Here is a 17906-nt window from a genome sequence, read left to right as displayed (position 1 = left end):
CTTTTTTTTAATCATTTGAAGTATCTTTACATATATATCTTTACATATGTATACTTATAGATACAAGTTCGTAAATTCTGCTTTTTATTTATTTATAGTTTCGTATTCTTTAACAGATTTTATTGCGGGGTTGCATTAGAAAAGGTCCAGTCTCTATCCAGAGCCGCAGGTAGTACATGTGTGAGCATCTTATTAATGTTTACACTTTGCTGCTGTAGCGGGAAGGTAAGGACTTTATCGACCAGATCAATATCCACTATGAGTTTCTTCCCCCTTTTCAAGTCTATAACAACATTCAATATTTCACCGTTCGTAAGGGTTTCCAAGGTGGCTAATTTGGCACTTTTGAATTTCTTGGATGCAAGGACGACATTCAACTCCTGCAAATTATACCGTATTGTTTCAGCGTTATCAGTGGCCCTGTCATTGCATAATTGCATAATTTCTTCGTCGTTAATATTTATAAAACCATAGTTGAAACTTTTAATTTTTAACAGCCACTTATTGTCAACCTCAATTGCTTTCAACCCCTGCAAAACACATTCCTTTGTGTATCCGTATGATTCCATCAGAAATGCAGTGAAAAAGTCTTTGTGGTTAAAGACATCCGTGTTCAAAACATCCATTGAGTTCGTCAGATAGAGAGCCCACCGTTCCTCGTTGAATAACTCACAGAGTTTCACCTTGTATATTTCAAGCATCATATTGTGGCAATATTCTGTGTAAGCGTCAATAACTGTGATCTTTTTCAGTAGTTCACCACTAGGGTGTCGACTGGTGAAGCCATTTGTGTATCGGAGCATATAGATTGCCAGGTCAAAGATATATACGCCTGTCTCTGAACCGTCAATATGTTCAATCTGGTCAGGATCATCTCTTGCATGGACATACATCTGCAAAACCGCCGCCTTATCATTGTTGTACAATTCAACCAACTTAGCAGCATCTAAGGGATTGTTGTGCGCCAATACTAAAACTGCACATGCAACTTCTAAGAAGGACCAAGAAGGGTCGAATACCCTCTCTATGGAGTCATACGAATGTAATATCTCATAGATCCTGTTGAAAGTTTGTGCCTCCATCTCCGCAAGTCCGATAAAGCTTCTCTTAGGCTATTCAATCCCAATGGAAAGAAAGATATTCTGCTAAATGTGCCTCTAATTATGCTACAATGAGCTCGTACCGAACCCTCGTTTATCGTTTAAAAGTCGTTGTGATTGTTGTTTTTGTATGGGTGTTTTTTTTTCTTTTTTTTTTTCGACATACATTCTTTTTCCAAACTGTTAAGCAACGTCTAATTTCACTAAACCATTCGTTTATAAAGGAGTGTAAAGTATACCCTGCTTCTTATCCATTTTTCACAGCACCCAGAAGAGACCCACTTGTGAAGCATATCGATTTCGAACTACCAAAGATGTTTTGCTGTATGAAAAAATGCAAGGTGACTAGTCTCATCAAGACGGTCTTTTACATTTTCATGACGTTTTATGTCATGGACTTTTTGTTCTACTCGTGGTTACCAAAGAACTACATCTTTGACAAGGAGGAGCTGCAGCAGATTGTCAAGGAGACCATTGCCAACACACCGGAGGACGATACCGTTGCGCTCTTCACCAACTTACAAGAGAAACTCAGCGAGAGATATGGCAGTGATGCCATTAATGAATTCAATACCCAAGACTGGGTCTTCAACAATGCCGGCGGTGCCATGGGGTCCATGATCATTCTCCATGCGTCCATTAGTGAGTATCTGATTATTTTCGGCACTGCTGTCGGCACAGAGGGACACACCGGGATCCATTTTGCCGACGACTATTTCACCATTCTCAAAGGTGAACAGTACGCTGCCTTCCCAAACCAGTTTGAGCGGAGCGTTTACAAGGCGGGCGACCAGCACCATATGGCGAAGGGCGAGTTCAAGCAGTACGGTATGAAGCCTGGATCTTATGCGTTGGAGCTAGCACAGGGCTGGATTCCTGCAATGCTACCATTTGGATTCTTGGATACCTTTGCCAGTACGCTGGATTTCGTCACCTTAGGCAGAACCATCTACTTCACTGGTAAAGACATGATCAAGAACCTGCTCCACGGTAAGTTCTAAAGGGAAAAGGACAAAGAAGTGCCCAATTTTTACCCCCCCCCCCCCCCCCCCCCCCACACACAGACATGTATATGTATGTACAAGTATATATATATATATCTATAGAAAGGAGCGTTTATCACTCTCAACCAAAAATACCGCTCGCCGCAGTCACGTGACGCTCTGCGGCGGTGTTTTAATTCTCCGGTTCTCCTGAACACTTTTGCAAAAGGAAGGGGGAGCGACGCAATCTAGACGACTACGTTAAAACTAGGCGCATAAAAATATAGCAACATTGCGGTAGGGGGGAATATTTCCGAGTCGCTGGAGGAACAAATTTTGCATGAGAAAAAACGCTCAGGGGAGCAACGAATTGGGTGGTGGTACCCAGCAGGACAAGGTTGGAGGGGAGAGGCTTAGATGTAGGTGTAAGATAGACGATGTTACAATACGATCTGCGAATGTGAGACAACTGGAGGTCAAGGTGCATATTGGGTGAGGGTTTGTGCAGACATAATAGAAGTCGGAAAAAAAGTGCGTGTCTAGGACCGACATAAGAAATGTTGCATGCTACGTGACTGGGTGGTTGCTTGCAGACAATGGGCCAATTTTCTATTTCCCCCCCCCCCCCCATTATGGCCTTGTTGGTTTCTCTCTGCTGAGCTTGCTGTGTGTGTCTACGTTTGTATGTGTGCCTATGTGAATACAACATCGCAAGAGGGGGGGGGGCTTTTGTTTGTGTTTGGTGAATATTCAAATCTGATGACGGTGAAGTGTTTGCAAATTGCAGATAACTATTGCCCGCAGGAGGGTATTGTAGCCACCGAGTACGCTTCCTAAGAAGGTTAACCCCGACGTGCGCTGCAGACGTCCCAAAAGGAGGGGGAGAAAATGGAGAGGGTGGACATGTTCCTTGCAGCAGCAATATCTGTATGTGGACTCGAAGCCAACACGTGCTGTGCCGTGCATGAAAAACGCACTGCAGTGCAGTAGAGCGTCATGTAGTGTTCAATAATGCGGGTCTGGAGTCCCATGGACAGAGATCGCAAGGGCAGTATTGAGAGTGCCGGATCTAACCGAACGGAAATGGGGGGGGCTGTTTCTGTTCGGGGATAATACACCATTTTTTTTTACTCTGAAGGGGTGGGAAGGGTCATAATTAGGGACAGCACAGTGGCCAAAGTACATAACAAAAACAGAGAGCGAACCGACGGGAACAACAACAACAGTAATACCAATACCAATAGCAATACCAATACCAATAACACTAACACTAACAACACCACCTACAGCAACAGCAGCAGCAGTAGCAACAAAAACAACAGAACTTACGCATGCATAGACCCACATTGTCCTAGCATCTCTTTGGTCGCTCAACCCCTAGATCAATTAATGTCTGTATCTTCAAACCCCTCAAAAGAAATACTGTAATCCGATCCAGAATACTACTACTTTTGTAACAAAAGACAAAAAGCGTATGCGAATCTAGAGATTGTTTAAAGGAGGGGGAGGAAAGCTGAAACATAAAAAATATTCACATGATCGTCGCCCATCTTGTGTTAGCTGTCAGGGTGTTAACAAATCCCGCCCCGTCCCGTCAACCGCAACCATCACCTCCTCCTTTGATCACACTACATAGTCGTCCAACCACTCCCTGTACCTAGTCGAGGAATAACTGTACCTGTTTCGTAGATATAATGTGTGGCCCTTCTTTCATGCTTGGTAATAATACACCGTATTTTATTGGATCGTCTCATTCAATTATGGACGTCCAAGAACATCAACATTTGAAAAATTCATGCAACACTAGATGGAAAGTTCCTGACAAAGGTGACGTCAAGAGAAACTAACTCTTGACAATACAGGAGTGATTCGACGCAAGATGAATGCCAACGTCCATCACTGGATCGTTGACTGTGTGTGCAAACTCACAGAAAATGCAAATAACCTTCATGTCTTTACGCATGGCGAAATTTCTATACATGAAAATAATATTCTCCCTTCTTGTATTTATTATTTATACTGTCTATTTTTTTTTTCGTCCTTTTACGCTGCCGTAAAGTTTTTTTGGCTCGTTATACGGATTTCGTTATCCTTGTCCTATTGACTTTGTCTCACTTCCTAACATCTTAAGGAACATTCATTCCAGCTTGATTGGCAGTATCCTCCTGACTAAACAAAAAGGACCGCTAGAGGTGATCCTCTCTTTCCCAAGTGCATCCGTTACGTATTTTTTTTTTCCTGCGTATCTTCTCGGTGGTGTGCACTACAATTGCTTCCTCATGTAGCTGGGTTGACGTTTTTACCGAATGAATCCATGCTACATGCCCAGAAGATTCGTTATTTTCTTCCAATAAAAACCTAGTTTCTATTTACTCGGGGCTGCTGTCGTCTATCTTCCCCCTTCCTCTATTTTCACCACCTGCAGATATCTCTCACGCATTCAATTCCTTTAAAACTACCGGCATCTTAAATCTTCCCCTCCCCTATATAGCTTCGGCCCCCAATATTATTTCGGCTCTTACTTTTGTTGCTTCCGGTGCTGTTTCTCCTTTTGCCGGCACATATGGCACTATTAACCCATTTGTTGTGCCCCTGGTCTAGGTTGCAACTATATGCCGCATTGGCTGGGAACGGAACATGCGCTAAAATGCAAGTGGATGCATCTAAACGCGTCTAGACGCATGTCGATGCAGCCAAGTGCATTAGATTGCAACAAACGCATTGTAAAACCCTCAAAATGGACGCCTAATGTCTGCTGTTTGACACTAAATGCGTTTTGGATTTTCGATAAACTGCATTTTATTCTTGGTGGTCTGCATTTTCGCATGTTTGCATTTCAATTGCTCATGGCCCACAATCGAGGACATAATACTACGTTTTTTGTTTTTTTTTTCCAAGCAGCAACAATGTTGTCGTTAATATTCAAATTATTAATACTTGTAATAATCCCCGGTTTCTTCGATGGTGCAACATGTTCCATAAGGCAGAGACTGCCGTGAGTTTCTCTCATGAAACAACTCTAGTTCTTCGACGTGTATCCCCTTTCTTCTGCCTTTCTCTTATCTTTGATACTCCCTGTCTCATCACGCTGTACATTATCTGCCCTTGTTGTAAGGCAAAACACCCTATCCCACCCCAGAATTTATACCCTCCTCACCTATGAAAAGACAATCATCTGGAGGGTCAACTCCAGTGAAACGAAGGAGGGGCGAGGCCACACCTTTTGATACACAGTTCAGCAATACTAGTAACCTACTCTTTGAAACTTGGATGAAATGCGGCCAACTGTCGATACAATTCAACTGCTTAAGTTTTGATTTCCGCATTCGTTGCTTTGAATCAGCACTAAAATACTCACCAACTAACGTCAAGGCCCTCAATCTACTTGTAGATGCTCTAGTCGAGAGAGACGTTTCACTGCATAACATGAATGGCTTGAAGATGACAATAGACCTTATCAACTCGGCCTTCAGTTTTTATCCTCAACTCAAAACAGATTTGGACTTGAACATGAAGTTGGCCAAATGCTACTTATATCTAGATGACCCTCAAGCTGCTCATTTGATTGTTGACCCACTGTTAGACTCACATAAAGAAAGGCCTGTTTTATATCTGATGTTAGGGAAGGTGTTGAGTCATTCACAAACAAGTAGATCAGCAGTGGAGGCTTTCACTAGATGTCTCTACTTATTACCTCAAGATTTAAAGGAGTACAATGATGATGATTTAAATATAGCAAGAGAAACACATCTACAGTTGATCCAAATATCAATTGAGGAAGGTAATTTGGAACCTGCGAAACATGAATTGGAGCGCTTCTTGTCTTTACCATTGACTGATAACAAGAAACTGAATGAGAGGGCTGTGTCCATTATGAACCAACTATTTACCCAGTTCCATAACTTGAATGATTTAACGACTTGTATGTGGATTTCCCAGACTGCAGCTAAAGTATACCCGGACGATTATTCTATTCTGATTCTATATGCATACATGTTATTGTCTCGTAATGGTCCTTACTTTGATCCTCTGAAGGCATTCTCGATAGTATCGAAAATATCGAGGCTTGATAAGGAGTACATCAAAGCATCGAATATACTCGATTATATCCAATCTGAAAAGGGCGATTTTCTACCTTGGTTTATGTTGGCAGAAACATACTTTTATCTGGGGGAATATAATATTTCCTTTGATTTACTGGAGGTTTCAATGAGGAAAGTTAGAAGTCCTTTCAAATGCAACGAATTCAGCGATTTGGCGGTGCAGCTACTGAGGAGTTCAAATGATAAAGCGTTAATTAAAAACATCGAACTGCTATTATCAAAGTTCAACGATCAATCCCCGCAATATTCAAGTTTATCAAGATTTGAAATAGTAACCTTACCTTACGATAAGAGAGTCTCAATGTTCAACCTATTAGAGTCTCCGGAAAAATCGTCACCTCAAATTCAAAAAGAAAAACACCAATCCTTGCAGCAACACAAGCAATTGAAACTTTCACTACCACTTCCTCCTCAACAACAACAACAACAACAACAACAACAATATACCCCAGTACGTATGCCGTCGAATGAACCCACACCAGCAACACGCCATTCACTTTTAAACACAGGCTCCCACTCCCAACGACAATCACCGATCCAGGTATTTGCATCTCCACACCCGCAGCATCAACATCCTTCACAAATGATGGTCCCTATGCAATTCATACAGGTTCCCCAAAACTTGCCGTATAGCATGCCTTTAATCCAGCAGCAGAATGTCCAGACACAAGTTTCCTCACCACATCAACCACAGCTTCACCCACAGCTACAACCACAGTTTCCTCCGTCAGTACAACAGCAATTACATCCACCTCAGCTACAACCATCGCAAGTACAACAACAACAACAACAACAACAACAGCAACAACAGCAGCAGCAGCAGCAACAACAACAGTCGCAGTCACATCCTCATTTAATGATGGTACCAGGTTCGAATGAACCACTTGCGATGCCTGCACCGCCAAATGTGCCCATTCATATGGTATTTCCACCAAATCAACCATTTGTTGGTCCCCCTGGACCGTCTATTCCAGACCAGAATGGCCCATATATGGTTGTGCCGAATGGGTCACCGCAACAGCAGCAACCACATTATCATCGTGTACAACAACCTTTGCAACAACTACAACCACTACAGCCATTGCAGCAACTACAACCATTGCAGCCCTTACAGCAGCTACAGCCAATGCAGACCTTGCAACCACCGCCACCTGGATATTATATATCCAATTGAAACCTGTATATTAGTGTGTATATTAATAAAGTCAAAAAAAAAAAGGAAAAGAAAAGATTAATCATTTAAATAGAAAACGAAAAGAATACTATGAAGGCTGGCCACTGGAAATTTTACAGTTTTGGGCCATGGACAAAATTGAAGCCTTTATTAACGTCAACTTTAACTTTAGCAACAGCGTGCTTTGTCATTCTCACCTCTTGCTCTGTCAGAGATTCTGGGAACGTGACCCTCTCAATCCCCTGTCTACCGAGAATAATGGGTAGACTAAAATACTGAGTTTCATCAACAACAAAATAGGGAACCCTTGTAGTTGGCAATTGGTCGATTTTCACAAAGGCCACTTCCTTGACTTTCTTGTTATTGACAATGGCGTCCAAGAGGTTGTTGACAAACCTGTATGCAGCTGTAGCCATTGACAATGTAGCCGAACCTTTCCCGTCCTTTGCCTTGACAACCTCATCGCCTCCAAACTGGACCCTCTTGACCAAATTGTTATAAGAATCTCCATCATTGATGAAATTCAAATTCCACGAATTCAAGATCGGTACTATAGAGTCGCCCGAATGGCCACCTATAGCAACTACATCACCATATAAATCATTTGGTTTGACAATTCCACCAAGTTCTCCACTCAGAAATTCTTCTAATCTGAAATTGTCCAATGTGGTAATACCGAAAACTTTATGTGGATTAAAAACATTCAAACGCTTTAGTTCTTCAACGGCAATTGGAACTGTCGAGTTGACAGGGTTCGAAATGACACAAATAAATGCATCAGGGCAAGTGGTTCCTGCACTATGAATCAAACTCTTAACGATTCCGGCATTGATTTTAAAGAGATCGTTTCTTGTCATACCAGGTTTACGTGGAATTCCTGCAGGAATAACAACAATATCAGCACCTTTCAAGGCAGTCTTGATTGTCTCTGTATCTGATTTCGATTTCGGAGCATAGCCATTAACAACCTGTGATGCAGGAATATGCGACAAATCACAACTCACGCCGGGGGTATTGACAATATCAAACAAGGCCAATTCGTCAATCCATGGATTAAGTCTCAATAACAATGAGAGTGGTTGTCCAATTCCACCGGCAGCGCCTAAAATAGTCACCTTGACCATATTGCGTTAAGATTTCCAGGTGTTGGATATAGTTACAAACGTAGCTGGCAGAGAGATAACAAACCACCAACACCACTTGGGCAATTGTATAAAGAGTTGCCATGTAATTTGGTCCTACCTTCAACTCAAGATGATGACTCTTTTTTATAAGTTTCACACAATGAGGGGAAAAAAAAAAATCCCCCCCCCCCTTCAAACACCGTTGACGGAGTTTTACCGAGCCTCCCCTCCTGTTTCTCTGTGTAATTTGCAATACCGAATCCAGGTATATAGAAAGAGGAGGACGTGAGCCCATATTCTTGTGGTGATATGCCACCTAGAGAACCATGTTCAATTAGTATCTGTATGAAATGGAGGTACCATCAGCTGCTAAGTATCAGCTACTGGGTCTCCACAATCAGTTACATTGTATCAATGAAAGATTCCTAATATGTAAGTTTCCCCAATTGCTATTTCCGCAAAGCCCCCTTTGTCGCGAATTGTCTTTATTTTGTTAACCAACGCCTTTTCGACGCGTCGGCGAGAACGGATAAATTCCAATCAGATTCACGTCATTTTGATGTTGCCGGACGGAGATTAGTGGATACGAGGGTTACACTGTGGTCTAGGTACATTCGAAGGAGCTGTAAGGTCAATCTAGGAGACGGAAACAGGGACACATACTCACAGAGAGATACATACTCACAGAGAGATACATACATACAGAAAGAGACAGACAAACAGATACAATGAACAGAGTGACAATTGCCAAACGTTTCACGTCCACTGCTGTTAAGACGACCCATGCCCCACTGTCGGCAGCACAAGCAGCATATCTCGAACGGGTTATACGGGTCGACCAGGCGGGCGAGTTGGGTGCAGACCTCATCTATGCGGGACAGTACCTGGCCTTGTCTCACAACAAGAAGGTCAAGCCCGTCATCAAACATATGTGGGAGCAGGAAGTTGTTCACCGGACCACGTTCAACGAGCTGCAGGTGCAACATCGGGTGAGGCCTTCTATATTGACGCCCATTTGGAAGGTTGGAGCGTTTGGATTAGGATTTGCGACGGGGTTTATGAACAAGGAGGCGGCCATGGCATGCACAGAGGCTGTGGAGACGGTCATTGGCAGCCATTACAACCAGCAACTACGTGTTTTAAGCAACAACTTTGGAGATATCAAGGAATTAGACACTGGTAAATACACCGATTCTAAAGAGGTGACGAATTTGAAAAACACAATTATGAAATTCAGAGATGAAGAGCTGGAACATTTGGATACAGCCATCAAGAACGACTCGCATAACGCTCGTCCATATTGGCTATTGACAGAAACTATCAAGGGGATAGTTAAAGGTGCCGTTTTCACCGCAGAACGTATCTGAACAGGAACCCCCACGAAGGAGATGTGGTAAGGAGAGATTGTGAGATTGTGAGATTGTGAGTGTGAGATTGTGAGCCTTAAAAAGAGGAAAAGGAGAGAATGAAAGAAAGGGAGGGAGTCCAAATACCAGTATACTGTTTTCTTTTTCTGTTCAGTTTTGAAATCACTATATAAGATCGTTGTATAGAGTAAGGGCTCCAATGACGTCCAATGATAGGTTGGATATATCTGCCCATTCGGCATGGCTGATTCTCTCAAAACTACGGCTCTCAAGCTTTTTACCATACCCTACCCAGATGCGGTCTGCCCTCTGTTCGGGCTGCAGGTCACTCTCGTTGAACTTCACCACCTTCTTCCCGAGCATTTTGTAACTCGACCTGATCACCGTTAGCAAATCCGCATACGAGATGTATCCGTCTTTATCTCGGTCATACAGCTTGAACGACCACGCCAACTTCTCCTCAGTACTACCCCGGCAAGCCACACTCAAACTCTTGATAAAACTCCTGAAGTCAACAACCGATTTATCATTCAGATCAAACGCTTCAAATGCGTAGCTCGCAAACTCCGTCGGATCCCCAAACGGATAGTACTGTTTGTGGATCTCAATAAATGTCTCCTTGTTCAGCTCCCCGCCATTGAGGTCCCGCTTGAACCCCTTGTACCACTGATGTAGCTCTCTGTTGGTGAACTTCGTCTCCTTTCGTAGCTCGGAAATGTCTTCGTTGCTCAACTTGCTGGTCTTCTGCCCCATGTTTATCCAAGAATGCAGTTATGTGCAAATGCAGCTGTATATGTGTATGTATATGAATCTGTGTCGATATTTATATCCAAATATAAATGTCTGTGTGGTTGAGTTCAGAGATGTAAATCATACACATCTGCAGATGCCACGGGCCAGCATATGGATGTTGTTTACAGTTAGCGAATCTGTACCAAAAAAAAAAATATGAAAGCCTCATCACTATCACCAGTTAAGAGAGAAGAATCAATGGTCTTCTTACACGTGTTAGAAAAAAAAATACACATAGTTTAAAACTGATTGGGATGTATATAGGTTCTATGATATACAAGAGATCAAATGAGATCACTTAAGCAAATCAAAGTAATACCAACAAAACACCACTTCATTACTTTTTCTTGACCACCACCAAAACCAATGGCACTTGCAAACATTTGTAGCGCAATAAACGTTAGAAAGCCACTTGTGATGGCCAACAATACAGCAATCAGCAAAACACTGATACCATCGCTGTCGTCACCACCTCCGCCGCCCTGTGGGCTTCCTCTAAACATAAAGTAACCAATCATTGCGCCAACAGGCTGACTCAATCCTCCCAAAGTACCACTGATTAAGAGTGCCTTTAAACGTGAGTTCAATGCAATGTAGAGGGGCAAAGTCATTGTGAAGCCTTCAACAAAGTTATGTATAAACATGGACAAGAAAATCGACATGCCTAGTTCAGGATTCGACTTAGAGGTGGCATACATGATGAATCCTTCTGGGAATTTGTGTAACGAAATAGCCAAAATGGTCTGTAAACCAATGGACAATAGTCTCGAGAGAGGGGTCTTGATGTGATGATGATGGATCTCCTCATCATCACTTATACTGGAATCATCCAGATCGTCATTATCATGGAAATGGACATCATGACTATCATGATGACTGTTTAACTTGTTATGAGAAAAGGTTTCATCGTTTGAATTTTGGAAAGAGCTGTAATTAGGTTGAGAATTTGAAATCAAGGGGGATTGAATATCAAGAGTTGGGTATCTTTTGTAAAATTCATTACGGTCGGTGATCATGTGCCTATTGTTATGATCATCGGGGAAAAATAGCAAATTCTCCTCACTTGGTTTAGAGCAAAAATGTAACCCATTGTGAGTTTTATGTAATTTGTTGGAAAGCAAGATATCATCAAAACATTTTATATCGCCAAAACATTCACCCGTCATTGTTTCACCTTTTAGTTTTTTCAACGACAAGTCCATCAACGACATTGTCTTCCTCTTATCGAGCTCATTATGCAAGGTGGCCACTGGGGGTCTTTGTGGGTTTGCTGGAGCATTTGAAGGGTGATAGTCATGTAACTTTGTTTCCACGTGATTGATATCCAACGATTCAGGAGATTCAACTAGCTTATGTTCCTCTAGAGGTGATTGATTATGAGACGATGGTGTAGATCCATAGGGGGGATCGGAATGGCCATGTGAATGGTTATGGGTGTGAGAATGTACACTATGATGGCTATGATTCTGATCTTCGGTAGTATGACTGTGGTTATGATCTTCGGCAGCATGGCTATGGCCATGGCCATGGCCATGGCCATGATTATGACCAGCGCCTTCGACGTCGTCATGTGCACAATGCACCAAACTCTCACTAGTCATCAAATGGATGATAAGGTTCAAGAGTGAACAAATGAGGATGCCCAACATGTAGCAACCATACTGGACACTGGTGAGCAACTTGTAGTTGTCATGCAAACGAGGAACGGAGCCCAAATAGGAGCCAGCCTTGGGGAGAAGTTTCGATAAGGAGGTGAAAAGAAGTGACCCTGAGGAGAGGGCCAAGGAGCAAATAAGGAAGTTGGTGTCCTTGGAGATATGGAACGGTTTGAGTGTAGCTCTCTTGGGGAAGAAAAAGGCGTATAGGACATCGGTGTATATGACACAACATCCCAAAAAAGTTATACAGGAGGTGATCCACACAAGAATCCAACCTTGGTCCATAATGATTCTGGTTTTGGGCCTTTGATCAGATGTGATATGATGTGCTGTCAAAGTGGAAGAATGCAAAACTCCCGGCGGTGTATATATCCCAATATAAATGCATATGAGGTACCCTGCAAGTATATTCACCTTGCAACGACAAAGTTATACTTTACCGCCTCTTCTACTTTAACAATTACAAATACAATGGCATCTCCTAAAATGCAAAATAAGGCAGCAGCCCCCCCTCCACCAAGGTGCAAAAATCACTCACCGTCGTGGTTATCCAGAGAATACAATAGTAAATTGTAAAATACACCATATTACACCATATTACAATACACCACAAAACATTATAATACTTTATGCTACATCATAACACTACATTGCAATGACACTCAGAAACCAAGAGTTCTACTAAGACCTTGTTAGATTAGATGTTCCTCTCCATGGCGAGTCAGTTGTCCCTATCTGGTTGCTCATCAGTGTGTCACAATTACAGCAGTAGAAGAGCTCTTCACAATCCTCAAACTCTTCCTCTTCCTCCTCTAAAGGACACTCACACATAGCCACTGCCATGTGCAAACTCCTTGTCTCCGTCAAGTGTGGCGATTGTTTCTTACACTTAACAGACTGTTGAACAAACAGTGTGCTTTTAAAAACGTGTTGGTGTAAATTTAATATAACTTTTCCTCCCCCCCCTTAAAGATGAGCATTCTTAGAGTGGCAAAAACTGCGCCTTTTATACCCCTCAGTTAACTTTTGCCCCCTTTCCTATTTTGGCAATGGGGAAATATTAGAGGGTAAATGAAAAAGGGCAAATCGGATCTTATAGAGAGGGAAAGGAGTGAAAGGGGGAAATGAATTTTTACTTTTCAGAGTTTTTTTTCGTTTTCTGCATTTTCGTTTTCTGCATTTTCGCTTGTGGCCGTTTTGACATTTGTAACGAGAAATTGAGGGTTTCTATTTGAAATGCAGAGAAAACCCTATAGTGATGGCCCAAAGAGGTAATTTGCACACACTTGACACATGGACGCCTTGCTCCCTCCCCTGCCCCTTTTGTTTCATAGTGGTCTCTTGCTGTTCTTGCACATACACACTCTCTTGACAGTAAGGGAATGTATATTCTGTAGCAGAGAAAACTCTTGCGGGGAGTACACTAACCCGGACTAGGTAGGGGAGCTTTATAAGGGACGGTACAGGACAGATGATCTACCATGCCAAGTATAGTCCTATTTACTGGTTTGTGTTTAAGTGTGTTGTAATTGTCCTTGTAGATACTATCTGTCTGTCTCTATAATATAGCTTTCCAATATTCCGTTTGTGTGTTCTCCTGTAAAAGGCAAACATCAACAACGGTCTGTGTGTTCAAAGGTTTTTCAAAACACGTGCAGATGAACAAAAGTACTGACAATACCCCCATGTCTTTAAATACTGGAAAAGATAGCCTCGATTCCAACAAGCAAGAGACAACTTCGCATATACTATTTGAGGGAAAGTTTCTTGATCAAATGGCTGTTGAAGATGGTGATGTCAATGATGATGCTAATGATGATGTCAATGATGAAGCTAATGGTGATGTCAATGATGATGCTAATGATGATGTCAATGATGATGCTAATGGTGATAGATACGAAAACGGTGAACTATTAACTAGAAACCCTTTTTATTTCTTTGAAGGAAAAGATTCTCTGTTACTTATTCCTGCCCTAATTGCAAACGCTGCCTGCGCAGTAACAGATATTGGTTCAACAATATTGATTAATAAACTATTCACCTATTTGACCAACTTCCAATTGGGTAAATACTCTTCTCCTGTTGACTTTGTTGGTGATATAACCCTACCGAGTTTTGGTATTCTCCTCATCTCTTTGGGATCAACGATTACAGGCTGGATTGAAACCAGCCTATTCACATATCTGGGTGAACGACAACAGGTGAGATGTAGGAAAAGACTTTATGAGTCATTACTATATCGTGATTTGAAATGGTTTGAAAATAATAAAAACTTAGATGGTGACTTGATTCAGTTGAACAGATCAATTGAAGAGTTTAGAAGTTCAATAAGTGAATATTTATCGATTTTATTCAAAACCTTATTCTCGATTATTTCCCTGCTTGCTATAAGTCTCTATTATTCATGGAGATTGACCTTGTTGATTTTCTCAGTTATACCAATCATTATAATCACAATGATAATCTTTGGTAATAAAATTGACTTTTGGGCCAAACAAGAAGACGATTCAAAGGCAAATGCAATTTCCCTTCTTGATTGGAATTTATCGTCTTTTATTTGGGTTAAAATTATCCACTCTAAAAACTTGGAAATTGGGAAATTCATTACAATCTTGGATAACTCTGAATTGACTTTTAGAAAATTCTCCATTTATGCAAACCTAGTATCTTCTATAATGAAAACATTGGCATTGTTGTTGTTTGTTCAGAGCTTCTGGTTTGGCTCTTATTTGGTTAGGCATACTAGGGGATCTGGATCAGATATCATTTCGTGCTTTTATTCTTGTCTAAAGTTGGCAATGACCATAAGCAGTCTTTCTATTATAGCTGTTATCTTTCAAAAGGCAAATACATCGTTTAAAAAAGTTGTCAAGTTTATGATGTCGTTTGAAGAAATTGAAAAGTTCAATGCAGAGTTGATAATCCCGAAAAGGAATTTGAATGGTGATATCCAATTAGAAAATATCAGCTTCACTTATCCTGCAAGTGGGATGCTCAATTTGAGAAATCTCTGCTTAAAAATTGAACCTTTCAAAACAACCTTTATTGTCGGCAAATCCGGCTCAGGTAAGTCAACCATTGCTTCTCTCATTCTTAAACTGTACAATTATGATCATGGTGACATTTTAGTAGATGGCTACAATTTGAAAGATCTTGATAAAAGTTGGTTAAGAAACCAAATTACATTGGTTGAACAGTTTCCCAAAATTTTCAACGATACCTTGAAGAACAACATCCTTTTGGGTTCCCCATATCAGGATATCGACTCTTGTGAAGTTAAAGAAGCCATTGAGTTTTTCAATTTCAATGAGGTCCTAAATTTTCTGCCTGATTCCTACCAAACTTATATTGGCCGCACGAATGATCGAAGGAATAAATTGGTCCAGCTAAGTGGCGGTCAAGAACAAAAATTGAACCTAATAAAGGCAAAACTAAAAGATTCACCAATTCTAATACTTGATGAAAGTATCTCAGCTTTAGATATTGAACAACGTAAATTATTTATGAAAAAGATAGCCGATTGGAGACAGGGTAAAACTACAATAATCATAACTCACGAGTTGGCGCATATCAATAACAAGGATGCTGTTTATCTTATAGACTCTGGAGAAATTGCTGAGTATGGTATGAAACAAGAATTGGTTGGCCTGGAAGGGAGATTTGCTAATCTACAGAACCATGCCACCTTGCAAGAGCAAAATGAAGGGGAAAAAAGGGAAAGCAAATCTTTATCTATTGAACTTGAGAATTTGGATGATAGTGATTTAGAATCAAGTTTACAGAACTCCCCCTTTGCAAATACTAATTCAGAAAAAAATGAACAACCATTGATAAATATTAGGGCTCCCATATGGATTGCTTACAAAATTCTAACTCGAAATATACCTCTAAAATACAAATTGCTCTATATTTTGGGGCTTTTCGTCACCTTAGGAAATGCGATTTTGTCTCCTGTTTTCTCATACTGTTTTGCTAAACTGATTAATGGCTTGATTCCTCAAGCATCTGGTACATTGATTACAACTTATGACCTCTTAAAATGGTCGATGATTGCAACCTCAGCCGCTTTACTCATAGGTATAACTGATTTGATTTCTCAAACAATTTTAGAATTTGTGGCAGGAAGATTATGTAAAATACTACAAAAACATTCACTAGCTAAATTGCTTGAACAAAATGTTCAATTTTTTGAATACCTAGATTCAAATGAAGTATCAACTTTACTTATGAATGATATGCGTGACTTCCGTAAGATTTTTTCATCCAACTTATCAAGGTTAATTTCCAGTATTGCTATCAGCGTGGTTTGCATCATCTGGACTCTCACTATAGGCTGGAAGTATGCTCTGGTTGGATTTAGTTTGTCTCCACTATTTGCAATTTTCAGTTACATTGGAACTAAAGTAATGCAAAAGACAGAATTCTCGTACAAAGAGTCGATTGGAGCTGCCGAATCGGTGGTTCATGAGACAAGGGTAAACATTAAAACCATTACCTGTAATAATCTACAAGCAGAAATGACAGATAAATTCAATTTGAAATTGTCAGTCGTTTTGGATAATGCATTGAAAAGATCCATATCAATAGGATTTTCTATTAATTTTGTTTTTCTTCTTGTTGGTATAGCACAATCGATAATGCTTTATTACGGATTAAAATTGGTTTCAATGGATGGATACAGCCTAATCAAAATGATGCAAATTGTGATGATGATCCTCATGTCTGTTCAATTTTTGAGTGAGTTAATGTCAAGTGCCCCAGGCTTATATCGAGGGCTACGAGTTGCTTTAAAAATCAACCAACTTTTAAATATCGAAAATAACTGCAATTCAGGTTACTTGACGCCATCTTTTGTTCCGTTTAAAACCAACAGCGCAATTAGATTCCAAAATGTAAATTTCAAATACCCTGGATCATTTGCTCAAGTCTTAAGAGATGTTACTTTCACTATACCTGTGGGTGAGTTCACCTCCATTGTAGGTGACTCAGGATCAGGTAAATCAACGATAATTTCTCTCATTCTGCGTTTACAAGATGCCCCTCCAGACTCGGTACATATTGATGGTTACGATATAACAACAATAAAGCAAGATCATTTGATGGCTGCCTTTGGTGTTGTTTCACAGAAAGCATATTTTATTAATGGCACTGTTAGGGAAAATTTGTTGTATGGTAATCCAAGAGCAGAGTCTCTATTAACTGACACTGAATTGGTTAGTTTACTCAATGATTTGAAGGTTAATGTAAATTTGGATACAGTACTCTGTAACTCCAGCAATAACATTATGGTGTCTGGTGGTCAAGGACAAAGAATTGCTCTGGCGAGAGCCATCTTGAGGAAACCTTCAATATTGCTGCTTGATGAGTTCACTGCTTCCTTGGATGTGTACACCACTAAACAAGTGTTAGATTATATCAAGCGATTGGGAATCACAATCGTTTGTGTAACGCACCAACAATTGGTTATGAATTACTCAGACAATATAATAAGAATCAAAGATGGAAAAATTGTATAAGATTATTTACTCAATATATGTATAGTAAGGGTTTAAAATATTTAGAAAGAATGTGTGTTATACACGACACAACTATTTGGAAAGCATGG

The 17906-nt window shown here is 40.7% G+C and overlaps 10 protein-coding genes across 10 annotated transcripts; 4 read left to right on the top strand and 6 right to left on the bottom strand.

The window, feature by feature from the left end:
* Positions 1-119: 119 nt before the first annotated feature.
* On the bottom strand, positions 120-1082 carry C5L36_0A07380 (uncharacterized protein; the record flags this gene model as incomplete). The annotated part of the gene is made up of 1 exon (XM_029463755.1): positions 120-1082. One exon carries the CDS (start codon positions 1080-1082, stop codon positions 120-122), a length of 963 nt encoding a protein of 320 aa, XP_029319615.1.
* Positions 1083-1171: 89 nt separating this feature from the next.
* On the top strand, positions 1172-2101 carry C5L36_0A07370 (uncharacterized protein; the record flags this gene model as incomplete). The annotated part of the gene is made up of 1 exon (XM_029463754.1): positions 1172-2101. One exon carries the CDS (start codon positions 1172-1174, stop codon positions 2099-2101), a length of 930 nt encoding a protein of 309 aa, XP_029319614.1.
* A 238-nt stretch (positions 2102-2339) lies between these two features.
* C5L36_0A07367 (uncharacterized protein) lies at positions 2340-2792 on the bottom strand (the record flags this gene model as incomplete). The annotated part of the gene is made up of 1 exon (XM_029463753.1): positions 2340-2792. The coding sequence occupies one exon, from the start codon at positions 2790-2792 to the stop codon at positions 2340-2342; it is 453 nt and encodes a 150-aa protein (XP_029319613.1).
* Positions 2793-3088: 296 nt separating this feature from the next.
* On the bottom strand, positions 3089-3430 carry C5L36_0A07365 (uncharacterized protein; the record flags this gene model as incomplete). The annotated part of the gene is made up of 1 exon (XM_029463752.1): positions 3089-3430. One exon carries the CDS (start codon positions 3428-3430, stop codon positions 3089-3091), a length of 342 nt encoding a protein of 113 aa, XP_029319612.1.
* Positions 3431-5242: 1812 nt separating this feature from the next.
* Positions 5243-7360, top strand: C5L36_0A07360 (uncharacterized protein; the record flags this gene model as incomplete). Its single annotated transcript, XM_029463751.1, has 1 exon — positions 5243-7360. One exon carries the CDS (start codon positions 5243-5245, stop codon positions 7358-7360), a length of 2118 nt encoding a protein of 705 aa, XP_029319611.1.
* A 113-nt stretch (positions 7361-7473) lies between these two features.
* On the bottom strand, positions 7474-8484 carry C5L36_0A07350 (uncharacterized protein; the record flags this gene model as incomplete). The annotated part of the gene is made up of 1 exon (XM_029463750.1): positions 7474-8484. The coding sequence occupies one exon, from the start codon at positions 8482-8484 to the stop codon at positions 7474-7476; it is 1011 nt and encodes a 336-aa protein (XP_029319610.1).
* A 728-nt stretch (positions 8485-9212) lies between these two features.
* Positions 9213-9851, top strand: C5L36_0A07340 (uncharacterized protein; the record flags this gene model as incomplete). Its single annotated transcript, XM_029463749.1, has 1 exon — positions 9213-9851. One exon carries the CDS (start codon positions 9213-9215, stop codon positions 9849-9851), a length of 639 nt encoding a protein of 212 aa, XP_029319609.1.
* Positions 9852-10016: 165 nt separating this feature from the next.
* On the bottom strand, positions 10017-10604 carry C5L36_0A07330 (uncharacterized protein; the record flags this gene model as incomplete). The annotated part of the gene is made up of 1 exon (XM_029463748.1): positions 10017-10604. The coding sequence occupies one exon, from the start codon at positions 10602-10604 to the stop codon at positions 10017-10019; it is 588 nt and encodes a 195-aa protein (XP_029319608.1).
* Positions 10605-10927: 323 nt separating this feature from the next.
* On the bottom strand, positions 10928-12586 carry C5L36_0A07320 (uncharacterized protein; the record flags this gene model as incomplete). The annotated part of the gene is made up of 1 exon (XM_029463747.1): positions 10928-12586. The coding sequence occupies one exon, from the start codon at positions 12584-12586 to the stop codon at positions 10928-10930; it is 1659 nt and encodes a 552-aa protein (XP_029319607.1).
* Positions 12587-13959: 1373 nt separating this feature from the next.
* C5L36_0A07310 (uncharacterized protein) lies at positions 13960-17817 on the top strand (the record flags this gene model as incomplete). Its single annotated transcript, XM_029463746.1, has 1 exon — positions 13960-17817. One exon carries the CDS (start codon positions 13960-13962, stop codon positions 17815-17817), a length of 3858 nt encoding a protein of 1285 aa, XP_029319606.1.
* Between the last annotated feature and the right edge of the window lie 89 nt (positions 17818-17906).

Source organism: Pichia kudriavzevii, chromosome 1 (genome assembly GCF_003054445.1).
Source record: "Pichia kudriavzevii chromosome 1, complete sequence".
Taxonomy (NCBI): Eukaryota; Fungi; Ascomycota; class Pichiomycetes; order Pichiales; family Pichiaceae; genus Pichia; species Pichia kudriavzevii.
This window is presented reverse-complemented; position numbering and strand designations above follow the sequence as displayed.